The following is a 27,517-nucleotide window of genomic DNA, read 5'->3' on the forward strand; positions in this document are numbered from 1 at the left end:
AATACAATTAAAAATCAATATGAACATTTGATGCCATGGATGTGTATTAAATCCACAGACATGCTGTGGACCACTTGAATGAAGCTTACAGACCACTGATGGTTGACGAACCACAGTTCTGGAACCCCTGTTTTACAAAAAGGGACAAGACTATAAATGTAGTAGTTTGGTTTATTAAATTTGTATATCATTAGCCACTAAAGAGGAAAAAAAGAGAGAGTCCCAAAATGATTTAGTAGAGACGGAAGCTGCAGTCCTAAGCATTCTTATTAGGAATACATTACAGTTAACTTAGAAGGGCTTCCTTCTAAGTCAATCTGTTTAAGACCACACTGCTGGTTCCAGATGTAACTCAGTAATTCATGTATTGGCTATTTATAATTGTGCTGTCACAGCATCTGTCAAAAAAACAGTTGAAGAGAAACTAGTTTCAGAGACAGAACCCTAATGGGCTCTGTTTGCATTATATTTCTTAGCTCAGGAGATTATATTTTTTAAGAATGTAGGCCTAATCTGGAATTTTGGATGAAAAAGGAAGCTCCCTACACTTTAATTCAGACTTGTACATGAAGATAATTCTGATAGTCTGCCTGGTATTTCCTAATGTATTTACATCCCCTAATATATTTGCAGTGCTTTATAGGTTACCTATAACCTGAGCAAATTTGTCCATATTAGGCTTTGCACTTCCACTAAAACTTTTACAACAGTACTCTTTTATACTACCCATATGAATGTAAAAACTGAGTCTGGTGAGTCAACACACCGTGGTGCTTAGTTGTTTTTTTACATGGAGGGCAAAAGTCCCTTAGTTCTTGTGGAGAACCTCAGGTCTGAGAACTGAATATGGCCCTCCATGCCCCCCTATCTTTTCCTCAGGAGGTCTCTTCCCAGGCAACACCTCTCACTTGTCCTGCTTTATGGTCCACCTTGAGTGCTTTTGCCTGGATGAAATAATGTCCTCTGGCAGATCCAGTGAATGATCTTGGCCCAGTCAAACCCTTTTGGCCTAGCCTGTCTGACGGGCTTCTTATGAGGCTTGGAAACTATGTATGGCCCTTTGAATTTTGTGTAGAGGCAGTGGAGTCTAAATATAATACACAAATAAATCAGAACATAAGCTTTGTTAGACCAGAGCCCATTTCATCAGATGCATTGTCCTTAGTAGGCCATGACAGTTTATGCCATAATAAGAAGCAGGTTATAATACAGCTGTCTTTCTGGAAGTTGTGTCAGTAAGATTTTATCACATCAACGAAGAGGATCCTGCCTGTTTTATTTAAAATGTTGCATTGGTTCCTTCCAACACTCCAGCCCCGCACATGGAGCATTCTGATAAGAACCGGAAGTGTCATGCGGCAGTAGGGTTTTTTAAAAAAAATGCTGTACCTCTTTGTTGTCATAGACCTAGGGGCTGCGATGCTCATAGAGATAAGAAAGTATAGAGTATCTCACCAATTTTTGAAGACAGAACCCCTGAAATATCTGTAAAAATTGTTTTTTGTCTTCCTGCGGCTGAAGTAAGGCCGCTTAAATTCAGAAATTCAACACAGCTGTGCTTTGGCAGGAACATCTCTTCTTCCCTACTCAATATAAAGTGGCAGCCAAGACATCACACGAACTATGATCAAAATTAGACAAAACATGAGCCAGACCTGTATTTGCTGCTGCTCAGTTACAGCACTTCTTCAGCATTGCTCTCTATAGGTAACTCACACTTCCCTCCAGGCAGAAAGGGGGAAACAGACGATTCCAGAAACTGAACATTGGGCAGATTGTGTGAGTCTATATGGGCGATTTCCTCCCTCCTTCCCTCCCCCCCGCCCATCCAGCCAATAGAATCCACTGACGTCACGGAAGGCTGCCGAGAGTATCAGAATAATGAGCATTGTGGAGCCCCGCCGTGGAGGGCGCGGCTCGTGCGTCGATTCGGTCTCCTAGGCAACGACGCAGGCGTCGGAAGAGAGTGCGCGCGGGAGGGGCTCGCTCTTCCAAGGCCTGGCCGGCGGCGGAGGCTGCGTTTCCCTTCGTGAGTAGCGCCGGCGGCGGTTGGGCGTTTTGTTTCTCCCTCAGAGGGCAAATAGGGGACGAGGGAGCATGCGCGGGCGGAGGCTTCGACGGCTTGTCCCTCAGGGGTCAGCCTGAACCGGGGGCGGGGGGTTGGTGGGTGCGCCGTTCTCTTGTCAGGCGTCGAGCAGTTAGGAACTCTAGTATTATTAATGGCTTTTATCCTAGCATTTCTTCCGACAAACTAGGGGCAGTTTCGTTCCCCTTCTTCCCTTTCATCCTTACAACAACCCTGCGAGGTCGGCGAGTGCTGGGTAAAGTTCACCTCATGAGCTTCATTGGCGAGGAGGATTGTGGGGGGGTGGGTTGTGTGTGTGTTTTATATATATAATTATTATTAAATTTTCTGTTTTACAATTTAGAATACTCGTTTAAACATCCTTTAAATATCAGTGACTTCCCTTCATCTCTTTCCATGGTTCATTTTACATATCATAAAACCCTTCATATTTTACATAAACTAAACCATTCAGTATTCCATTATGACATCCATCAAAACTTATTTACACTGTTGAATTTATCTTAATGCTGCCAACGTTTTCAAGTGTACACAATCCCCCCCCCCATATATTCAATAAACATTTTCCAATCTTCTCTAAACATATGTTCTTCTTGTTCTCTTATTCTATATGTTAAATCTGCAAGCTGTGCATATTCCATCAGGTTAAGTTGCCATTCTTCTTTAGTTGGGACCTCACTTGTTTTTCCAATGTGTGTGTGTGTGTGTGTGTGTGTGGGCCAGACCGCTACAAAAAGTGAACACTGGCTACAACAACCTCTTCCCACCGTACATATTCTATGATTCTGTCACCTGGGCTGAGTCAGGAAGTATCTTAGCAAGTCAGGATGGAGGAACTCCACAGGGAAAGCCGCCTTTGTAGGTGCCCTGCCTCACCTCTGCCTCCTTGGTGGTTCTGCTTCCCTCACCTGAGTAGCTTCTGAGGGATGGAGGGGACACACACAAACACACACACATGTGTATATCCTCTTGCATGTGAAATGGCTTGTGGGCAGGAGCTCGTCACCCTCCTATTTACAAGCCAGTCCTGTTCACGTCTCCTTGGAAGAAGCTACCACCAAGTTGACTGGATGTTCACCAAGTTTGTGCAGTATTGCATGCAAAGGGAGCAGCCCCCATCCCTTCTTACAAATGGGTTAAGCCCCAATGAATTCAGTGGGCCTTGCTTTTTTCTTTCTTTTAAATACTAGGAATGGGGGAGAAATTCAGTTCGCATATAAAGAAAGGCAAACCAGCCCAAATTTCACTTTCCAAAAAAAAATACAAGAACTAAAACTCTGTTATCCTTCAAAATGTGAAAGGGGGGAGGATTTAAAATGTAAAACAGAGAGAATTTGCAATGTCGATTGCATTAGATATCATTGTAAATGAATTCACTAACCTGGTTCCACAAAATAATCTATCTGTGATAATGCAGGTATCCATTGAACTAAAGAGTGATGCTTTAGACAGAGTGATAAGCAGCCAGGCTGCTTTGGCAAGAGACTCTTGCCAAATAATCAGCTTATCTTCTACTTGCTTAAATTAACCAACCTGCTGACACAGATTGAAAACATTTTCTCTTGGGAGTTTGTATCTACATATGTATTAAGCATCTGAAGACTTTTGCCTTCATGTCCATCTACAATAATTTCAGCTGTTTTAAGTAGACATATTATTTGCAAACACAGGTGTTGACTGTGCCATTATTATCAAAATTATGGGATTATTTGACAAGCTAGCAGGCTGGCTTGGTCTGAAGAAGAAAGAAGTTCATGTTCTGTGCCTTGGGTTGGACAATAGTGGAAAGACAACAATTATTAACAAGCTAAAACCATCTAATGTAAGTAGTCCTTTTTAGTATGTTACCAGCTCGTTTGCCAGATCTTGTAGTAAAGATAATGCTCATATTTGGATACATGTATAGAAAGATTTCATTTGTACCATATTGAAATACTAATGTTTAAGATGGCATTCATCTTTATATACTGTTTTCTATTTTGGAAGTAGATCACATTATTTTTAATTTTTGATACGATGTATAATTCTAAACTGCTTGTACAAATGAGAATTTTCTTAGGTATTCCTATTGTGTGATTTTCAGGACCCTATCGATGTTTATTCAGAAGAAATTCCACTATTCAAAGGGGCTTTACTCTCCAGGAAGTGTGTTCAGAATTGTAATTTTATCCATCTAATGAAGAAGAAAGCAAGCTTCCTTATTGGTTTTAATATAGAAAAGCAGAGCAGACCTCAAAAAAATGAATTAAATAAAAATATTAAACATTACTATCCCAGGCCTTTTCTCAGGGGGTATATTTCAGAAATAGCAGAGATTAAAAGTGAATTTATTAAAATCTAATATGAGACATCCATTGTATAGTTGGAAATACATGATTTATGCTGCCCATGTTTGGGTTTTCACAATGGCCTGTAAACAAATTTAAGTTGAATCAACTAGTGCTTAGGAAATGAATACTGTTTATACATACACACCCTTTTGCACACATGCAGATATGTATATGTTTCTTAAATGCTATTACACCTTTCTTTAAATAGCTTTTCCTTAAATAGTATCTGTGATACCTTGGCTCTAAATACAGGGCAAGAATGAATATATCATTAAGGTCTTTTCAATTATGCTTTGTCATGATTTCAGCAAAAGCTTATTGTGTTAAACAACTATAACCAAAACATTAGCATACTGGTTTGTTACTTTCAACTAGTACAGAAAGGTCACACTTATTTTGTTAAGCCATATTAGATTGAAAACATTAAGTACTTAGTCACTAGACGTGCTAGCACCTAAATGCTAAGCCAAACCATGACTAAGTATGAACAAGCAAGCATGCATCTCTCTGGAGCAAAAGTTGTGGCCTCTTTGCTCCTCCCTGGTTTTGCTCTGCCATGCTTCCTGCAGCTAAACTCTCTTTTGGCTTAGTATTATGTTCAAAACTTCACTTGTGGCTTGTCTCATTCCAAACAAATTGCAAACTGTAGCCAAGGTTTGCTCTTAGTTTACCACTCATGATTTATTTGGGGGAAACAAACCAAGAGACTGGGTTTGGATGTAACATTAAATCAAACCATGGCTCAGCTCCAGATAGCAGAGAGGGAGCAAAGTGGCTATGATTTTCTCTCTGAGTAATCTGCATGCTTGCTCGTTCACACTTAGCCATGGTTTAAAACCACAGAGCCTAGGACTTGCCGATTAGAAGGTCGGCGGTTTGAATCCCCGCGATGGGGTGAGCTCCCTTTGCTTGGTCCCTGCTCCTGCCAACCTAGCAGTTTGAAAGCATGTCAAAGTGCAAGTAGATAAATAGGTACCGCTGCAGCGGGAAGGTAAATGGCGTTTCCGTGCGCTGCTCTGGTTCACCAGAAGCGGCTTAGTCATCCTGGCCACATGACCCGGAAGCTGTACACCGGCTCCCTCTGCCAATAAAGGGAGATGAGCGCCGCAACCCCAGAGTCGGTCACGACTGGACCTAATGGTCAGGGGTCCCTTTACCTTTATGTGCAAACTGTACAAAGGTCATGGGCTGAGCTCTGCATGCATTGCAGCATTTTCAGGTCCCCTTCGCAAAGCAGTTGCCATCCCTGTGCCACTCCACAAAACTGTACAATTTGGGAATTGCAATATGTTGCTGAATGAAGAGCCATGTTTTATGGAGAGAGGAGAGGACCAAGAAAACCCTGGTCATGGTTTATTTTAATGAGTCTTCTCTTATGTATCACTAAGTTTCGATCCAACAAAATGTACCTGCTGTCTTACTGCTGCACCATCCAATAAGAGAGCAGGTGGCACTGTAGTCTAAACCACTGAGCCTCTTGGGCTTGCAGATCAGAAGGGCAGCTGTTCGATTCCGCACAACAGGGTGAGCTCCCATTGCTTTATCCCAGCTTCTGCCAACCTAGCAGTTTGAAAGCATATCAGTTCAAGTAGATAAATAGGTTACCACGGCAGCAGGAAGGTAAATGGCAGTTTAGTCATTCTGGCCACATGACCTGGAAAGCTGTATGTAGACAAACACTGACTTCCTCGGCCTGAAGTGAGATGAGCCTTTGACTGGACTTAACCGTCCAGGGATCATTTACCTTTTACACCATCCAATGTTTCTTAAAAGCTTGTGTATTCCTGCAGTATCCATAGGTTGCCTGTTTAGGTATTGGTACTACTGTTCTCTGCTGCCAACACAAACATCATACTGCATTAAATAACTGATTTAAATAAGCTAAATATCCACAGTACTGCTACTTAGCATGTATATAGCATTTTAGTATATTCTGAGCTCTTCACATACTTAGCCAGCATTAGTTTAGCATGATGAGAATGAGCCATAGTGAGCCACGAGGGGGAAATATATGATGCCACGTGACATTTTAAACTATTATTTATTTGGATCGAGAGAATATATTACTGATTTTTAGTATTAAAATTGAACATGAATTTTTAAAGACGGTTTTGTTTTCTTTTGAAGGCTCAAACTCAAGATATTGTTCCCACGATAGGATTCAGTGTAGAAAAATTTAAGACATCTAGGTAAGACCCTTTTATTTCATTATGTTTATATTCTATATAATTATGTATTAGACAAGAGAATTGTCTTTCTAATAGGCTGCATTAACTATTAACATTTGATTTGGCATGGAGATGTAATTCTATATGTAGTTATTGTGACAAGCCTGTGGGGAAGGGATCACAAATTGCTAAGACAGATTTCTTGTAGAAAAGGTCTCATATTTAAGTGGTACTGTTGAAATTTTATGCCTTTCATATTAATGATTTTAAGTGTTGGAGAGTCTCTTTAACTAGATTTAAAAGAAAACATTGTCCAGGAGCCAAGCAGCTCCCAGGTTGAAGCTTGCCCAGCAGAATATTATGCCCCATGCCATAATAAAATTGCTTCTGAAAGTTGCCTCAACTTCAAGAGTGCCTTGCATTATAGCAAGTGCGGGATACCTCTGGGCCCCATGCCTAATTAGTCCTGGTATCAGCATGTTTACTTAGTGGTAAGTCTCACTGAGTTCACTCAAACAATTTACTTAGTCAGAAAATAAACAGTTGCACTAGTGGGAGCCAGCATGATTAGCCTTCCTAGTGCAATGAAGCTATACCCCACCAATCAGCTCTGGGAGGTTGGGAGAACCCCCAGAATAGAGTGTAGGGGGTAGAGAGAGTGATCTCCTTAGTGCTATTTTGAATTCAACCGTTGGCTTAAGAATCAATAGTTACTTTTTTGTTTTTTACGTATCCAGTTTTGATATTTAATTGAATATGATGTGTTGGCATACAAGTTAATATGAAGTTTTCTGTTACCAAAAGCATATCAATAAGCGGTTCAATAACGAGTCAGAAGTGAGCGCTACTATGTTCAGTAGACTGGGTAATAATTGTACATAGCCATAAAAGCATTTCAGTTTTAATTTTATATATTTTTTTGTTTATAGTTTGTCATTCACTGTGTTTGATATGTCGGGTCAAGGTAGATACAGAAATCTTTGGGAACACTACTACAAGTAAGTTCTTTTTTATTCTGAGACTGAAATTTGCAGTATTTGTACATATGTAGAAACTACAAGTCTCTCATCATTTCTGTATGAAATTTATGAAGGTGACTGGGAGTAATTGCAAAATATGATAATGATACTTCTGTTGTGACTTAAGATAATATTCATAGGCTTGCAAAATAAAAAAAATGAATACTTATGCGTAATTAATTTTAGGTTAACTAGTGTTTACAGCAGCCTCATACCTTCCAGATTTTTTTACTACAATTCCTACCAGCTCCAGCCAGCAGAACCATAATGGGAATTGGAGTTCAAAACATCTGCAGGGCACTAGGTTCCATGCTGAAGTACTCTTGCAGCTCACTTGATATGAAAAGTTGGTCTGCCTTGCTTTAGAAGTACTATGTTTATAAATCTAAGCAAAGATTCATCTCTGTTTTGAAAATAGCTTGAGTTCCACCATATGGAACATAATGTTTTTTCTAAGAATCTAGAAGGAATATGCTGCTACCAGTTAGTACAGTAACACACAACGCATTGAAGTAGGATTCTGTTAATTCATTTTGTTACTCAACATTTTAGGAAGCATCTAATTTGCTTATTTGCTTTCTATGACACACAGAGATTGCCAGGCCATTATTTTTGTCATTGATAGCAATGACACACTAAGAATGGTTGTGGCCAAAGAAGAACTTGACACTCTCATGAATCATCCAGGTGAGAAGATCCTTTATCATTCACTCAGTTCTATTTCTACTATATGTCTTTGACATGAAAAACTATTTTCTTGGTAACTTTGTATTTGCATATAAAACCTCCTTGTTTTTCTGCCCAGTAGATAACTAGAATAAAGATTTCAGTATATTTTCTGTTAATAGGAGTATCACAAGTATAATTCAAGATAAAAATAATTTAATATAAGAATGCCAGAACAATTTTCAGAAATAAGAGATTAATTGAACTTGCATAAATGTTAAGCTCTGAATTTGTCCCCTAAACTTAATGTGCTGTAACAGCTTGTGGGCAATTCAGTAAAAGATTGTACTACATTGGTTTCCGACAATTTGCACCAACAAGGCAAATACCTTCATCCCTGCAGCTCTCTTCACACATAAGAAGGGACTGCAAATATGCATCTCTGGCACCATCCTGAGCTTTCGTGACTCCTCAGCTAATCCCCTTATGTCTGTTTGGACACCACCTTTGTTGGAAGCCACCCAGAGTGGCTGGGGAAATCCAGCCAGATGGGCGGGGTACAAATAAATTATTATTATTATTATTATTATTATTATTATTTAAGGGAAAGCCTACATCCATCCATCCATTCATTCTGGAATCCCAGTCATGCATGGTTCCAAAAATTCATGGAAAACCTTTGCACGTAGAAATCTACACATGCAAAGTTTTTCCTCCTGAGAAGTCATGCAAACTTCGTGAGGAGGCAAAGTATAGCTTATGCTATACTTACTGTGAGAGAAAACAGTAGCTTTGTTTTTTAGAGGAGAAATTGATTCATGTATAGAAATATAATGAATGTAATGTTCCCTTTGTATATTAATTTGAAAAATATTTATAGAGGGAAAACTACTGTTGGGCTGCATAACTTGTGTAGATATCAGCAGTGTGTTATTGAGCCTCCCATAAATGTTTTTCACAAATCATAAATTGTTATGTTACATGGGATGGGGTCCATTGTAGTTGCTGAAATAATTCACTTTGATGTAACTGAACATTGAAATTGGGCGGGGGAATAATCTAACAACCGTATAATTCAGAAGTAGCGACAGATCTTTATTTTCAAAGCTTAGATTAAAAACTACGCTGGAGATAGGATTTGACTTTTATATTAAAAATAGATGCCTTCAGCAACAGCTGTAAGTAACAGAATACTGCCATATATATGGTTGTACTTCTATTCCATAATATAGTTATTTTACATCTATGGAAGTAACTTCTCTGATGTTAGTAGACTTAATAAAAACCATGAAGTAAGATTGATGTTGATGAAATTGTTACTGATTGTATAGAATATTTATGATATATTGTACCCTGTACTGTATATCGACTGCAAAGCTATAAACTAGATTTTAGGTTTTTTTCTTGTCAAATAATTTTCCTGATTCTGTATTATTGATTGGAATATCTTCACTAATTTGTCTTCAAGTGCAACTTTAACCATGATCAGATCTCAGCCCCAGAATCTTTTTTCATAACAAGAATCGAATCCTCGCCTGTGTGAAGTAATACTACTATTACTACACTAAGCCTCTTCTTATGTGCCTTTTCCTGTCTAATGAGCAGTTGCAGCTACACACATGTTGAGAGCTCAGTAAAACTGACTAGCAGGGCAGATGACATGGCTCCCAGACAGGCTTAGCATCTCTTTGTTTTTAAAAATCATTCCCTGCTTTTAGTACTTGCTAGATATAATCCACAACAAGCTTATTTTGGTCAGTTCATATATCTTGTTACATTCTTGCTGCATGTGCCACAATCTTATAGGAGATTTTGAAACCCTGTATCATATCTACAGCTTCTGTGGTTAAGTTTGAAAGAAGAGCTTCTTAATGAAACACTTACTTAAAAACAGTAAGGATATGACAGTGCATAGGGACTTAGCTTAATTATAAACTTGGCAGCCTTAGACATACATCTTTGGGGATGGGTACTTTTGGAACTGTACTGAAACATGCACCAGAGATGCCATGGCCCAGTGTCTCTATCTTAGTAGGATAAAACCTTCAAAAGATGGCATTAACAGGTGAGCAGTGTAAGCATATTGTCGCCTTGTAAAAATGTGTTTATATAAAATATGAATGGATTAACAAAACATTATGTTACTCCTAGATCTTAAACACCGACGAATACCAATTTTGTTCTTTGCAAACAAGATGGACCTCAGGTTTGCTGTGTCATCAGTAAAAGTATCTCAGTTATTGGCTTTGGAGAACATCAAAGACAAGCCATGGCATATCTGGTAAAATTGGCTTACTTTCATTTTGTACTAAAATTAGTTTTAAGTTACTAATGCTTATATTGAGTGAAGAAAACTCTGTGATAACCAGTATACAAATACTGATTCCAAAAGCAAGCTGTAATCAGTGTCATGTTACACAGTTGTATAATGCTGTGGCAATGGCTTTACATGCTGTCCTGACTCATTTGGAGAAGCAAGGGAACTATGCGAGACTGTTATTTGTAGACTTTAGTTCTGCATTTAATACTATTCTTCCGCATAGATTGGTGCCCAAATTATTAGACCTGGGACTTCCACTATGTTTGTGCAGGTGGATATTAGATTTTCTATCAAACCGTTCCCAAAGGCTCAGGTTGGGTTCCCACGTCTCTGCGGATCTCATCACGAATACGGGGATGCTGCAAGGGTGCGTGTTGAGCCCGCTTTTATATACGCTCTGTACAGCTGACTGTGCCCCCAAATACCCCAGTAATAAGATCATTAAGTTCGCAGATGATACAACGGTGGTTGGTTTAATCACAGCTGGAGAGGGGGAGGCGGCCTATAGGAAGGAAGTTAAGCAGCTGGGGGAGTGGTGCAGGAAAAACAACTTACTCCTTAACTTAAAGAAAACAAAAGAGATCATTGTGGACTTTAGGAAATGTAAATTGAATATTCAGCCACTTATTATTGAAGGGAAGTGCGTGGAACAGGTCTTGGTGTTTCGATTTCTGGGAATGGAGTTGAGAGACGACCTAACCTGGGGAGAGAACAGCAAAGACCTGGTGAAGAGAGCACAGCAGAGGTTATATTTTTTGAGAATCCTCCGGAAAAACAATCTCTGAAAGGACCTGTTGATGGCATTTTACCATTGCACTGTGGAGAGCGTACTAACTTATGGTCTGTGTGTATGGTTTGGGAGCTGCACGGCCAGGGAAAAAACAATGCTATCCAGGGTTGTAAAGACTGCAGAGAGAATAATTGGGTGCACTCTTCCCACCTTAGATCAAATCTATGCTGCCAGGTGCCATAAGAAAGCGGCAGAGATAGCACAGGATAGTACGCACCCCGGAAATGATCTCTTTCAGCTTCTGCCTTCTGGAAGAAGGTATCTGGTTATAAAGGCCAGGACTAGCCGCCTGAGAAACAGTTTCTATGCAAATGCAATTCTGGTTCTAAACGCAGCATAAGGGGTTTCTACAGTATAGTGTATTTTAAAATAGGGTTTTAGAGTTTTTAGGGGTTTTTGAATGTTTTATGTAGTTTTTATGTAGTTTTATGTAGTTTTTATGTAGTTTTATGTAGTTTTGTGGTAGTTTTATGTAGTTTTTATGTAGTTTTTATGTAGTTTTATGTAGTTTTGTGGTAGTTTTATGTAGTTTTTATGTAGTTTTATGTAGTTTTGCAATTTCATTGTCCTGCATGGGACAATGACAATAAAGATATATCGTATATCGTATAATGGTAATATCTATTTGTAGAAGATTGGTGTTTGAATTTGCAGGGTTGTTTTTCTAAGATAAACCAAGAAACTGATAGAATCTTATTAATCTCAGCATCTTGAAATACCTCTGGAAAGCTACCAGTGTTAGCAAATCACAGCTTGCCATTTGCTTGATGTAGAGCAACAGTCGGTGGGATCAAGCTGTGTTTGCCCATCAGTGGAAAAGACCCGCTGAAGCAATGATATTTCTCCTTCCTCACCTCCGCCTGCAGCCCTTATGCACCCCCCCAAAAAAAATCCATCTGCTCCAGAAGACTGTGGGCAATGACAAAGGCATAGATTGCTATTATTTGGAAAGTTATCTTTTCACTAACTTGTTGGCGAGTGTGCAACATTTCAAGTTACGTCAGGCTTGTGCAGGATGAGAAACAGAGAAGTTGGTTTTTCCCCACTCTGCTTTTGGAGGCTGAAACGTGAGCATGGGGGCTGCCTTAAATTATTTGCAGAACCTCTGTTTGGAGAAGCTAATACTTCCTCTTTAAGTACAGGTAGTTGGTGGCAGCAGTGGGGTGTGGGAGAGAATTCCCCTAGCTCCCCTGCTGCCATCCACTTACCTCTCCACTTGCCTGTTTAAAGGAGAAGCACAAGTTACTTCAAACAGTGCTTTTACAAAAGGCTTTATTCCGCTACTCATCAGCTGATGAGTGAAGATTACCGTATTTTTCGCCCTATAGGACGCACTTTTTCCCCTCCAAAAATGAAGGGGAAATCTGTGTGCGTCCTATGGGGCGAATATAGGCTTTCGCTGAAGCTTGGAGAGCGAGAGGGGTCAGTGCGCACCACCCCTCTTGCTCTCCAGGCTTCAGGAAGCTATCAGCAAGCCTGGGGAGCCTGCGGGATTTCCCGCGGGGCTCCCCACGCTGCGGATAGCAGCCTGCCGCCCGGCGCGCAGAGTGCCCTGAAGCAGAGTGCCCCGCACGCCGGGTAGACATCCGCAGCGTGGGGAGCCGCCATCCCGCTGTTTCCCGACCTGGTTTTGGGGGGGAAATAAAGGGGGGGATTCCTTTATTTCCCCCCCCCAAAAAAATTAGGTGCGTCCTATGGGACAGAGCGTCCTATGGGACGAAAAATACGGTAAATCCTGCTGCTTTGGCTGAGCAATCCAATTCACTGGTGGGCACAGGGCATGCAGCCAAAGCAGGATTAAACCCTGTCCTCTTGTCCATCAGCTAATGTCACCAGTGGCATCAGCTGATCATCGGGTGGGTGTGGTTTGGGAAAAGTGGCCTTGTGGGCTAAATTGGACCTCCTAGTGGACGAAGATGGCCAATGGCCCAAAGGTTCCTTACCTCTGTAGTAAAGACTTTAGGGAAGAGGCAGATGAAATAGGAGGCAGAAGCAAGGGAGCCAAAGAGAGGAAGAGATCACGGGCCAGAGGAAAGAGAGAGGGGTCAATATTGACAGAAATTTTTTAAGAAATGGAGTGCTTACAGTTACTTCTCTACTGCTGCTACAGCCCTTGTAGTCTTATTTTCTCATATATTCCCATCGATTTGTGAGGATGTTGCTAATTCACTTAACTTTTTGTATTCTCTTCCGGACACTGCAAACACAGCTTCCACTTTGTTAGGCATTCCTTATAGGGCAGGGAAACTGAACGTGATGGTGTCATGTTAGATTTTGTTTTATTGCATATGGTTGAAAGAAAGAGGAAATTGAGGTTTGCTGCTTGGGCAGCAGCTAAGCATCTCAGCATCTTTCATGTTTGTCTGTGCTATGTACTGTCATCATACACGAACAATAAATATACTTCTGTGGCTATGATTTGTTCTTAACTAACTGTAGAAAATGTAATCACTTTTTTCATTAGTTTTTTTGTGCCATTAAAAAAAGTTTGCTCTTTTCTCATTTTAGTGCTAGTGATGCTCTTAAAGGAGAAGGTTTGCAAGAAGGTGTAGACTGGCTTCAAGGTACATTTCATCATGCTTTGCATCACCAGCTTCCCTTTTCCATTCATTTTATAATCTTTTCTGTCATTTCATTTTGCTTTTCCCTCAATCTGTTTTTGCTATCAGATCAAATTACACAGTGAGTATACTCATCAAACTTGGCTATTTGGATCCCTGTGTGTTACACTTTATATTTTTAGCAAAAATACCTCCCTTTAAAGCTTACCATTTAAATTAAGCAAATACATGGGCAGTATTGTTACTCCTAAATTAAGACTAAGAAATAGTGCTTGTGGTCTGAGTACATTGCTATAAGTGTGGAATGTATGATTCTTTTATTTATGTTTACAACAGAAAGCAAGTAGCATTGTGATGTAGATTACAAAAAGTTAAAGCATATTTAGTAAAATATGGCAGCTTTTATGCTGTGCATACCAGATAATTTTCAAAATGACTAGATGATTTCTAGGTCTAGAGATAATTGCATTTTCAAGTCTCATTCTCGCTGTCTGCTCTCGTTGACTGAATGAGTCTTGAGAAGTTTTATGCAGCATTCAAGCATCGCACATTATTATCCTCCACTATCCTTTGGTGTAAGTTATCATAATTAATGTTTAATATCTACCATGGTTTGAGCTTTAATAGTGATACTGTCTCTCTTCATTTAATTTATTATAATAATAATAATTTTATTATTTAAATGCCGCCCATCTGACTGGGTTGCCCCATAACACATTATTTAGTAAATAAATTAATTTATATAATCAACATTTATTTTTATTCCAGTGATCACTGTTTTTGAATGGAATATTCTTATAGGGAATTACTGGTTTACATAGTTAGAGTGGCAAGCTCCTTTGCATGCTTTTTAGAAGCTTTGCTCTAAGCTTTGGGCTTAGTTGAGTACAGTGTTTTATTTAAAATACACCGCTAGATGTCAGCAGAGACTAAAAGATGAGAGGCAGAGAAGTGCCATTTATTATATTGGCTGTGTGAAGATCCATGTTTACACACTGTAGTGCTGATCCATAAGAACATTTCTATGAAGGAAGCGCTGGTTATAGTTTATATTTCAAGGCTCTATAAAATAGTTCAGAAGCCTTAATACTACAGTGGTACCTCGGGTTACAGACACTTCAGGTTACAGACGCTTCAGGTTATAGACTCCACTAACCCAGAAATATTACCTCAGGATAAGAGCTTTGCGTCAGGATGAGAACAGAAATCGTGCAGCAGTGGTAGGCCCCATTAGCTAAAGTGGTACTTCAGGTTAAGAACAGTTTCAGGTTAAGAACGGACCTCCAGAACAAATTAAGTTCTTAACCCGAGATACCACTGTACTAGAATTCTGTAGCTAATATAATTAAATAAAAACAGCATTTTAACATCAACTTTATTTGTTTTACCTAGATCAGATCCAGGCAATGAAGACATGAAAAACCAATGAGTTATGAAAATGTCATAAAGATAATTTGTAGATGTACATGATGACCTCTTGAAGATGAAGACTTTTTATAGGTCTGTTTTCTTCTGTTGGCTTTTATAAAAGCCCAATAAAAATAATAATAAATATTTTTGTAACAAAATGTAGTAGCTCAAATGCACATTCATCATACTGAAGGAAAAAATACATGTGGTTTGATAGAATAATAAAATCATTGTATGTAGTCTAAAAATGCTGGTGGATTTTTGAGTTAGGGGCTCAAGAGATCACATTTGACTTCCTGATTGTGCTCACCACAGTGTTTCATTCAAAAATATGCAGTGAGATGGACCTTTACTAGAATGTAAAAGTTTTCTCTTGCTTAGAAAACAGCTATTTAAATTTTACACACCATATTTCAGTAAAAATTTGGTTGAATGTGTTTACTCTGAGCCTGCATGCAATCCTGTATTTTTATAAGCAGTTGTGGATGTTTATGAATAATATGTACTGTTGATATGTACTGGACTATATTGTGTTCTATAAGAAGTGAAACAATATTTTCATAAATAAAATATGTTACTAAATACCTACTGTGCTTTTAAGATAATACGTTGAATATCAGCCAAGAACTAAAATAGTCTGTTACACATATTAAATCATTTTTTTGTTTTATAAAACTTTGCAGTGTATTGTTCATTTTTTTGCTTGGTTCCTTTAATGCTAATATTTCATTCATTAATACAATACATAATCTGTACATCTTGACTTTTACATTAAACTAGGCTAGACCAAAGCCATCTATTTAGCACTGTACAGTTGGTTCTGGATGAGCTTCCTACTATGAAAGGAGAAGGTTCTAGTTCCAGTCCTCTCTTCAAAACAGTCTAATGTACACATGATTTTGTGAACTTATTGAACTTCGCACATTTTAAAGGTACGTCAAACCTGTGGTTACTTTTGATTATGTCTGATCTCTTCAAGTGAGATAGTTTTGCCCGGATTCCTCACCCCATCCCAGATCCAGCCAGTGGGGAATCTGGTTTCTGAATCCACACCCAAAATAGTAATGCAGGTAACCAAATATATGTTGATATATAAATTGTGTTCCCTTCCTGTAGCTTATATATACTGGTATGATGCTTGATTAGCTACTGGACTTGTCACAATTATGTCCTCCATTTTACCTGGTCACTGAACTATGTATATCATTAAGTATTGTGTTTTCTATTTTGGGGTGAACAGAAGATGCAGTAGATAGAGGTATAATGGTAGATGGGGATCTAATGGTAGATCTTTATGCAGTATTTTTCAGTAGATTAACAAGGGTTTCTGGCCCCTTTACAATGAAAAGAACTATAAAGTTCCTTGCTCTCCTCACTGCTGAAATGAAATTAGGCTGCTGAAATGAAGAAAACTTGAGGTAACCAGGAGTGAAATTTGTGTGACTGTACTGAACTTGGTTCAGTTCTGATAATGAAAACATATCTCTAGGCTCAGAGGCCCTGTTTTTTAATTCTAATAGTATGTCTTCTGCACCTGGGTCTTGTTACAGATCTTGATGTTCTTCTAAAACACCAAATTAGATCTGACAAGCTTGAAGTCTGCTCAACCCTACCGTACGCTAACATTTCACTAGTGCTTAATGCATAGTATGTTGAATTAAACTAACCAAATCACTCTCATTGCTGTGGTCTTCATTGCCCACCTTGAGCCTTGTAACTGCATTGGCACAGCTGCACAGTAGTAAGATGTAAACACTTTCTACCAATGCAACCCAACTTCTGAAAGCTGGGCAAGTGTAGTGTGGCAACTAGTTGCCCTGCATCGCAAGCTTATCTCATGTCATTGGGTCTAAGGATAAGTTTGTGGTGTTAAGTACTCTTTTCTTTATGGATAATAATATTAATGCAATTTTAAAAAATAATGTATTTTCCTTACTGCATAGGAAAGTTGTTCATAATAAAAGCTGTTCCTGCCTGCCTTCTCTAGCCAATAAGGCTAGAGAATAACAGTTACAACTTAGTATATGCTTCTCAAACTCTCTTCTTATATGTGGAACAGAGTTCTGACCTTTGGGGGATACACAGAAATTGTGGGGAAAGTGGGCAACGCATAGCAGAATGTTACTACAGAAGGCACTGTTCAGAGTCCTTGTAAATATGCATCACAACAAATAAACATGCATAAATACATACATAATTTAATTTGCATGCGACCTTTCCACAGTTCGACCGTACTCAGTGTGGCTTAAAACATGAAAAAAATGCATAACTCCAATATAACAAAAGTAGTCATAAACAATAAATAAAACATTTAAAAATACAAAGCCAAACTAAACAATTTCCACCTAAATCACAACAAAATCTAAAACAAAGATACAAAAAAACCCAGCAACAACCACTACAAACAAACCCAAACAGCATTCCAGCCCAAGAGTCTGTTCAGCAATCAGCCTCATCTTTTGTAGCTTGCAATCAGTCAGGGCTCCACCCTACCAGGCCAGGTGGAAAAGGTCTGCAAGGCAGGGAGCAGGTCTTCCAGGACTCACAGGCAAGATGGTCCATATTTGAACACCAAAGGTAATTAACACAGAAGTATGTTGGCATGGAATTTTAACCTTATACATAAGCTGAGTGAACAATTATGTTTAGACCAAAAAAATAAATTGGAGTTAGCTGTTTATGTTTTGAAATGTGTTGCTGTAAAAAGTTCAGTTATGACCCTTGCTTTCCAAAGGACAAAGAAGTCTGCGTCAACTAAACATGTGGGCAATTTTGAAGCATTGTAAAGCTCAGCCTGCCACAGCCTACCTGTCTTTAAGAGGAAGTAAGTTTATCTTCTGAGAGCTACTACAGACTGTGTTTCCATATCACTTTCCTAACTGCAAAAAGCAAAAAAAAATTAAAAATTAAAAAATAGATCTGTTGTACAGTACTAGGGAGACAGAATGTTCTAATTATAAAATCCTAACTTGTGATATGTGCTTTAATTTCTCCCATAAAACAGTGCCAGCCTGGAGGCACCCATGAACTTAATGCTTGTATTGCCTTAATTTTGTTTGTTGAAACATAATTCTAGGTTGTGACAAATCTGTCCTTTAGGTGTATACACATTTACTAACTTTTCCTGTGTAAAATCCAAAACCTTTTATGTCATATCTCAGCAAATGTTTTCTTCTGTGCTTTTGATCCAAAGCATGGTTTTCTGTCCCAGAGTGTGCTGGAGGCCTAATACAAAATCCTATGTTTTGCTGGTGGTGGTAACAGAGCATGGGCTGAAGCTAAAATTGGGTTGCAATAAACTATTATTTATTTCAGAAAATTTATATACCACTTGATTGTAAACCACTTTAAGGGTTTAAAAACAACAACAACAGACTATACACTATCATTATCTGCAGCACAGTCCTAAGTGTTTGTTTAACAGTAAGGCATCCTGATAAAATGAGCCTGCACCCTTTTTTTTGCCACTGACCCAATTGGTGAGGAAGGGGAATTCTGGGGACATCCCTTCTCTCTGTGTAACTTTAGGGCTCCAGTGCATGCAGCATGTAGCTGGATTTGAAAACACATGAATAGCGAAGGGTGATATCCAATGTTTGTCAAAGCAGACCCTACTAAGGAAATATGCATGGATGCCTGCTTCTGCATACTAGTAACTAATTTGAATGAATAGCAGGAATTACTACTAAATAAATACATATTTGTAACTTTTAATTAGAATAAAAAAGTTTTGCTATTTAATTATAGCTCTCTCTGACTTTATATTTTATTTAAAATTAGACAAGTTAAAATTTATTTTCTCAGTAGTCTGTATTTTTAAACAATTTTTTCTTAGCTTTGAACAAGCAACTTAATAAAATGTTTCAAAGGGCTCATGTGAAATGAATTGTTTTTAAATAAAAAAACAACAACCAAGATTATTTAATTTCACCATCTGTTCAGACTGAAACCGCAATCAGCCAGGAGGTCTCCCATGTGTGCAAACCATTCTAGTCTGAATGGCTGCAGAAAATAACAGCATGTCAAGTAAGTTCAGTGTTCCTTGTCATTTGAGAGAATGACTCTAGTGAAAACTGTAGCAAAATGAGCTGAGATACTTTAAAGGATAAGATACATCCTTACACTCTGGATTTAGCTCTGCTTTTACAGACATACTGGCTATCTTGGGCCATATGTTGTTACATCATATTCTCTGCACGTGGCAATTTAAGGCTTCATTACCATCTGCTTGATTTGCATGCATTTCCATGGTCCTTAATGTTGACAGCTGTGTTCAGAGGCCATTGCCACCTGCCACATGATAAATAACCTTGTATGTGGAAAATATGAATGGATAGTCAACAAATTTATATTGCCACATCTGCCTCTGTCATGGTCTTTTGATGACACAATAGGACAGAGGGAACACCACCTAAATTGGCCACTGTTTGCCCAGCCTAAATTCGTATTCCTAATACCTATCCTAATGATCACTCATTCATATACATACATTTTTTAAAAAAACCTCCAGATTTTGGATGTAGAAATAGTCTAGCTGAGCTGGCCCAAATAATCCATTTCTAATTAGTATTGGAATGGTGTCTTTTAGGAGTAAAGGCTTGGTGTGGTTGTGGGTGATGAATAAATAGGGGTTACTCCAGAATAAGTACTTTGGACAAGAAAGGGAGTAAAAAAGGCCATGGTTAGGAGAACAATAATTTAATCCATGCTACATAGGACCATTGTACAATGTTCTGGGTCTAAAAGTTGAGAGAATGAATGTAGTGAGTATTATTTCGGAAGTCTACCAACTACGGTACTCCTTGGACCGCAAGGGCTTGAAGTCATCCTTGAATGTTCCTGCATCTTTTGTAATTAAATATACATTTGTCAAATCAAAGGCAGTATAAACTATTTTAGGTTGCAGCATGTACAGTTTCAGGACTACAGCTTTGAGCTCTGAGAGGAATTCCAAATTGTGCACCTCAGGAGTTTAATAAGAGAAAGGCTAACACCTTCACACACTGATGAAATTTGGATCATGCTCTTTGTTTTCAGTCACTCAGTTGATGTTGTACTCCATGTATTTGGCTTGTTAAAAATATACCCTCTTTAAGTGTGATGAAAATAGTAATCATAGTTAAGTGTTGTCTTTTACTTACTTACTTGAGAGTAAGCTCAATTGAACTCAATGGGACTTACTTCTGAGTAGATATACTGTACAGCGGTACCTTGGGTTACAGACGCTTCAGGTTACAGACTCCGCTAACCCAGAAATAGTACCTCGGGTTAAGAACTTTGCTTCAGGATGAGAACAGAAATCGTGTGGTGGTGGCGTGGCAGCAGCAGGAGGCCCCATTAGCTAAAGTGGTACCTCAGGTTAAGAACAGTTTCAGGCTAAGAACGGACCTCCAGAACGAATTAAGTTCTTAACCCGAGGTACCACTGTGTACAGGATTATACTGTAAAAAAAAAAAAATCCACAGGTCACTTTAGTCATAATCACTTTCTTTGTGAGTATTTACAGACACTATACTCAAAATGGGTGGACAACAAAGCATGGAAGCAATAAAAAAATGCTGAATATTGACATGTACTTTTATACATATGTTGGGTTTTGGAAAGATGGACTCACAATAAAAGCAAAACTGCAATTACTAAACATTAGTGACCATTCCCAAAAGCCTGGGCAAAAAGCCATATTTTGCACGGCCTAAACTACCTCACACTGTTGTTGAGATTAAATCAGAAGGGAGAGAACCACGTAGGTTGAGCTCCACGAGCATCTTGAGCAAAAAAAAAGGGATATAAATGCAATAATATAAATCTAAAACCTGCGTAGGATCCAGGTGCATATTTTGGCAGGTGTTTTCAAGGACGGAGCAAGTTCACCAAAAACCTGTGCCAAAATGAAGTATTTTAAAGTGCCACAAGGCTCCTCTTTTCTTGTCCGGCTTGCCTGCAAGGCAAGAGGCTTCAACAAGGCTGGCCCTCTGTGAGGAAAAGTTGGGTGGTGGTTTTTTGTGTGTCTGGGGGTTAACGTTTCAGTTTGGCGGCTGCACTGCAGAGCTGTTTGGGAGGTCGCCCACTTTGCCCCCGAGCGGAATGCAAGTCGCCTCCCCGTTCCCGCTGCCGTCGAGAAACCCACGTGCCTCGTGGTAACCATTGTTTCCTGTGCTGAGGGGAGGCTGTAACTCGACCGACCTGAAGTTCTTGGCAGAAGCGAGAGAGGGAGGCGGCTGCAGCAGCACCGGGAACGTCCTGCCCAACCCCGGGCCGAGAGGAGCCCACGCTCCGGCTGCCTGGGGAGAGAGAGGGCGGGCCGTGGAAGAAGGGGCGTGCTCTGGAAGCGGCCATGGCTCCTCCTCGTGGGCCGGGCGGCCGAGGGAGCCGTGCAGCGTTTCCCGCCTCCACAGGGGGCAGAAATCAGTGGCTGGCTGCTGCTCGGCATACTTCCTTTTCCCCGCGTCCTGCCGCTGGAGGACCGGACTAGAAACTTGGGAAAGAGGGCTGCTGCTGCGAGCGCGGGAAGGGACCGAGGGGGGACAGCCGCCTCTCGCAGCCGCCAGAGGAGGAGGAGGAAGGAGAGGGCAGCAGCAGCAGCCCTCCTTGTTTTCTGCCGGTGCCGGGAAGATGTCCGGCGGGAGCAGCCGAAGGAGAAGCGGCTCCTCCTGGCACAGCAGCTTCTCCCGACTTTTCTCCAGGAGCCCGTCCAAGGAGCAGGAGGCAGCGGGCACAGCAGCAGCAGCAGCTGCTCCTCCTCAGCAGCCGGGCGCACGCAGGTAGGGAAAGGGCGCGAGCAAGGCCGGCAGCTGCGGCTCGTCTGCTCCTTCCTCCCTTTCTTCCTTCTGGGCTCGGCTGAAGAAGTTGCTGCCCTTCGCCGTGCGGGTGGTTGCGGCTCGGGCGCCTCAGCCCCTTCTTCGAGGCGCTCCCCTTCGCGTTTCCCTCGTCGCCGGCCTCCTCCGCCGGTCCCAGCTCTTCTCTGTCGCGGCGCCCCATCGCTGGGCGACAGAAGCAGCTGTCTCGCTGCTGGGACTGGCGGGGGGAAGCGCGCGCGGCTGTGGGCGAAAGTGGCATTTCCTGGTGGTACAACACGGCCAAACCGGGCGGGCAGGACACTTCTTCGCCGCCTTTCTCCCCACGCTGCAAAAGAGTGTGTCCCGGGCGGGTTGAATGAGACTGGATTCCCCCTGGGTCACTGGAGTCCACTGCCTTGTTTCCTTTCGAGCTCTTTCTTTCCCCTCCTACTTTCCCAAAGAAATCAGAGTTGGACCCGATTTCGATTTCAAGCACTTTCTCATTTGGGAACAAAGCATTTGCCATGAGGCATTCTAGTCAGAAGGCGGTGACCTTAACGTGGCACTCCAGATGTCACTTGCAAAAAGTGAGTTCGTGGGGACTGACAGGGCAAGCGATGTCTTTCATATCAGTATATATATATTTTGTGAACTGCCTTTGGGTCGTGAGTTGAGATGGGCAGTATGTAAATATTCCAAAAAAAAATTAAATCTGTTACTCCAGCAGTTAATAATTACTGGCAAGCACATCTCTGAGGTTGAGCAATCTGAAGTAGTTGATATTCCATATGGATGCCCTTAAAGTTCATTTCCTATAAAAGCAACTTCCCTCCTCTCCTGCCAAGCAATTTTGACTGAAGAAGTACAGTATAGCTGCCATCCTAGACATGCTTTCCTGGGAATAAGCTCCCTTTAAAGCAGCAACTTGCATCCTGCTAAATATGCGTGGGACTGTGCTGCCGCAACATAACACAACTTTCAGTAAGGTGACATAATTTTGAATTTCTGTTAGGAATAACTTTTCTCACATACAGGAAATGCAGAGGTTCTCTGTAGAAACTAATTACCGTGCAATTATTTGTAATCACATTCCAGAGTCTGAGTTAACCTTGTCCTATTACAAACCTCCTGACCAAGCCCACAAAATACTGCACCATGAAACTGCTTTACTTTAGCATACAGTAACCCATCATTTCACATGCATTTGACTTGTGTCAATACGCAGTCAAAGGTGGGCTGGTTGAAATTGTGCGAGCCAAGTCTCAAGGAAGGCAGAGGATTTTAAAGTTCTTTTTGAACCAGGTTGCCCAAGCAGACCAAGCAGTGCGAAAGAAGCTTTTAAGCTCTTTGCCTTTCTTGCTGGGAAAGGCCCACTTGGTGCATTGGTGCTAAGAGTACTCTCTTTCCCTTCACCTACTACCCACAGGGCAACTGAAGAGGTTTGACTATATGTGATTTACATGCATACGTGGGAACCTTGGAATTGAACCTGCACATAAGATGAACTATATATAAGACCTCTCCACGTTGCTTCATCTGGTGAATAAGCAGCTGTATATCTTTAAATGGGGTTTTAAATGTTTATTCTGGATTTTAGCTAAACCATAATTAGAATCAAGTGTTTTTGTTGGTTAAAATGAAGGAATAATTCCTTCACAGAAATATATTTTTGTTTCTGGCTTTGGCCACTTATTGTACAGGAAGTTGTAAGCCATTTGGCATTTTGTCTCGGTTTTTGTTGAGCAATGAGTCCTGTTAAGGTATGACAAATAGTAAGATGGAAGATTTCCTAGATTATTAAACAATGTAAACAAAAACATTGTTTGTTTAGGAAACATGCCACAGATTGGCTTGTAGTACTGGTGCTACTATAAGTTGGAAAATTTTCTCTTGTGTGTAAAATAGAAGAAGAATGTGGAGTAAACATGTTCTGAATTGCACTGGACACATTTCTGCTTAAAATTATTTTTGAAACAAAATATTTTGCAGACATTGGGAACACAGGCTATTGGTTGCAGGTTATTTAGGGCTGCCATACATCTGGAATTCCCTGAACATAGCTGGAATAAATATGGCAGTCGGAAACAGTGGCCAGGTAGAAATGTCAGAAATTTCCTTTAAAAAAAAAAAAAAAAAAAAGCTCAACTACTATTGTGTCCGGATTTTCACCCTAGTTTATTGCATGTGACTTAGACCCTTATATCCATCAAGTTCACTGTGAATAGGATGCATGTCTATCTCAACTGTGTAAATCTCCCTGGTTTACTGATTACTATCTCCAGAAGCAAATAGTCTTGACACCTTGCTGGGCTCCTTCATGAGGAAGGACATAGTATAGAGTGAATAAATGAATAAGAATAATAGTAATATCACTGCCGTGGTGGAGAGAATTAAAGGTTTTCATTTATTTTCATTGACCAAATGCAGCCTACTATATGAATGTTTAAAGTGACACAGTATGAGTACTTAACTCCTCCCTACCACAGCATGTACATTAGATGAAAGTTTTAAGACAATATGTACAGTGTTAATGAGCCCTTTACAGTCTTGTGAGACTATCATTTGATTCAGATTGTGATAATAGATTTTCCACTGTATAGCAGGTTTGGATGTGGTAAAGAGATGTTATGTACATGAACTATGCATTTATAGTTGTAGCATATGACTGATGTAGACTGATTATGTGGGCTTTATTTATAAATATTTCTAGGTGGCTTGCAACATAAAAATGCAAAAGCCATTAAGGCAACAGAAGATAAACACTACCAAGTATTTATGAGACAGTGCTGTCTTAAATTGAATGTTAAAACCATATATGCATTTAATAACTGTTTTATTAGAATAAAGTTTATACTTTTGGATTCTAGTTAACTATTGTTGTCTAATAAACATTTTCATTAATGGATTATTCATTTAGGTTATAGTTACAGTTAAATGCTCACCATAATCTCTTGCTATCCTTGACTCTCCCTCCTCTCCCCTCTATTGTCTATTTTTTATCGTTAGCTTTTGGGGAATGGAACCGTCTTCTTTTTCAGTTTGCTACATGCACTTAAATGGATGTGCTGTACAAAAAATTAACAGTGACCCACATCTATTGGCTGATATCCAACATTAAACTTAAGAGTGCATCCATTTATTCCAGCAGGTCTACTATGACTATAACTGAGTTGGATCTCACCCTTAGAGTAGAATAATTTAGTTACTGTGCATCAGATGGAATGCCCCCCCAAACCAGATACAGTGGTACCTCAGTTGTTGAATGTAATCCATCCCAGAAGACCGTTCGACTTCCGAAAAGTTTGAAAACCAAGGTGCAATGGGCAGTTGGCAAATTCCATTGAGAAATGCGCCTCAGAAGCCATTTGACTTCTGAGGTGCATTCAAAAACGGAAGCATTTACTTCCGGATTTTCAGTGTTAAAAAACCGAAACATTCGGCTTCCGAATCATTCGACAACCGAGGTACCACTGTATGGGCTAATCCCCCCCCCCATGCTGCTAAACTACAATTCCCATCATTCTTGGTCCCTGGCCTTGCTTGCTGGGGCTGATGGGAGTTATAGTTCAGTCACATCTGGAGGGCTAAAAGTTTCCCACCCCCAATTTTAAAACACATTTCTTTAGCTCATGGTTGCAAGTAAAAGAACATAAATGTTGGCTTGTGTTCGGCTGAAGTTTAACTATATGGTTTAGAAAACTGACAACAGTGAATAGTGAAATGAAGTAGCAGTCCCATGGAGCTAGCACACTAAAGATCTTAGTGGTTGCTCCTGCTTTGCTGTGGAAAGATCTTGCAGCATATCAGCTGATGATCTTCACTGGAGAGTGTTCCTGTTTGCTGGCTTCATTGGAGACAGCTGGCTGAAGGACCTAGCAGTTGTGAGGCTGCTCAGCCTTCAGAGATCTCTCTGTCCAGCAGTTTTGTGACAAAGCCTCTATGCCTACTCTTTGCTGGAGAAGGCAAGCAGAATACTGTAGCAGAGAGGGCTTATTACTCAGGAGAAGAGGGAAGAGTTCCTCTGACAATCTCCACCAAACATATACAACCCTTTTCTAGCTGTCCCAAGGCAAGCATGTGTATATTAGCCAACATTTTGGATGATACTCCTGGTAGCCTAATACTAGTACTATTAGACAATTCAGGGACTTGGTTTGGAGCAAATATGAGTTTGATTTAATATTCTGGGCAAGGTTAGGATGGTTCCTCTGGTAGAGATCTTCCAATGCCTAACCCCTTCTTAAGATTGCTCTCATTTGTCCATTCAGTGTTGATGAACCAGGTTTGCAAAAGGTCACTTTCTGTAAATCACTCTGCACTTTTTAGGACAGGCAATTTTGAATAAATATGATGCTTGATTTATACCCTTGAATTCTGGAGCTGAGTCTTGTACAGGGTAAAGAAGTACAACTGCAGAACTTTCTGTGACCACTGGGAAATGAGTTCTAGCATCTTGTAGTACTGAAATAATTTAAATAACTCTTATTTATTTTGCAATGCCTGCTAGGATTTTCTTTTGCTATTACTGTATTTTATAGCTGAAATGAAATTGCTTCTTGACGTTTAAAATTGCTACTGCTTAGATTTCACCATAGACATCATTTTCAACATCATAAATATAACGGGCACTTTAAACATTTACATAATCCTGTTTTAAACTGCGGGATCTATGAGCATATGCAAACATGGGCCAGTATCATGTGGTCAATATTTTGTATGAAGTATTAAGGTCAATATTTTGTTTTCAAATACAAAATATTGCTGCTCCTTTCTTTGTGATGTAATTGTTTAAATTTAATCAAAATTCAGTATTCTCAAATGTGTTGCTGCAAAGTAGCAGAAACATTACTTTTAATTTGAAAATCATGTTGGAATCTTCCTATGACCTATTTGTCTAATGTTTGGTCTGTATTAATATTAGTTGCTATGCTTGACAGATGACAGTAGGAAAATCTCAGTGTAATCTGCCATAATCCTGATGCTCAATATTGACCTTGAGCTCTGTACAAAAATAAAACATTCTGATGTTCATATGCACTGCAGATTAAAAAAAATGCTTTGTGTAATATTGGTCAACAATATGTATTTTTAATGTATCCGTTAAAATTTGGTGAGAGTTTTTTGTGCAATTCAGAGCCTTTATGGGAAGAGTCTGATGTTCTCAGTGGTTGTAATGTTTCTGTTTTTCCCTCTTTCAACAATCCTAGCATCAGTTATGATTATTTTCATGTAATCTTGAAATATAGATTGTCTTGCATGGATTTAAATAATTATTTCGCACAATTAAAACTTCCTTGTTTCTCTTGAAGTCATAAAAAAATGGAGCTGTTTAAGTTTTTAGTCCAAATTGGTCAAGAAGAATATGCATTTTATTTTTGCACTCCAAATTGG

At 39.8% G+C, this 27,517-nt stretch overlaps 2 protein-coding genes and 1 long non-coding RNA gene across 5 annotated transcripts in view; all 3 read left to right on the forward strand.

Moving 5' to 3' along the window:
• The first annotated feature begins 1,906 nt into the window (after window positions 1-1,906).
• On the forward strand, window positions 1,907-16,025 carry ARL6 (ARF like GTPase 6). Of its 3 annotated transcripts, none has more exons than XM_081001565.1 (8): window positions 1,907-2,029; window positions 3,757-3,908; window positions 6,544-6,605; window positions 7,514-7,582; window positions 8,196-8,290; window positions 10,421-10,550; window positions 13,888-13,943; window positions 15,333-16,025. In XM_081001565.1, exons 2-8 carry the CDS (start codon window positions 3,786-3,788, stop codon window positions 15,356-15,358), a joined length of 561 nt encoding a protein of 186 aa, XP_080857691.1. In that variant the 5' UTR covers window positions 1,907-2,029; window positions 3,757-3,785; the 3' UTR covers window positions 15,359-16,025. The 3 variants fall into 3 exon arrangements, with proteins under 3 accessions (XP_080857691.1, XP_080857693.1, XP_080857692.1); XM_081001567.1 differs by lacking the exon at window positions 1,907-2,029 and adding an exon at window positions 2,072-2,321; XM_081001566.1 differs by lacking the exon at window positions 1,907-2,029 and adding an exon at window positions 2,072-2,306.
• Window positions 16,026-16,133: 108 nt separating this feature from the next.
• LOC308474961 lies at window positions 16,134-18,383 on the forward strand. Its single transcript, XR_013985060.1, has 2 exons — window positions 16,134-16,282; window positions 18,085-18,383. It is a non-coding gene; the product is annotated as an uncharacterized lncRNA (long non-coding RNA).
• Window positions 18,384-21,157: 2,774 nt separating this feature from the next.
• CRYBG3 (crystallin beta-gamma domain containing 3) overlaps window positions 21,158-27,517 on the forward strand; it is a 63,830-nt gene continuing 57,470 nt past the window's right edge. Inside the window, exon 1 of the mRNA XM_081001476.1 lies at window positions 21,158-22,111. Within this exon, the coding sequence (XP_080857602.1) occupies window positions 21,963-22,111 (149 nt within the window). The 5' untranslated portion in view covers window positions 21,158-21,962. The remainder of the gene's footprint in view (window positions 22,112-27,517) is intronic.

This window comes from Podarcis pityusensis (genome assembly GCF_964106645.2).
Source record: "Podarcis pityusensis genome assembly, chromosome: 4".
Classification (NCBI taxonomy): Eukaryota; Metazoa; Chordata; class Lepidosauria; order Squamata; family Lacertidae; genus Podarcis; species Podarcis pityusensis.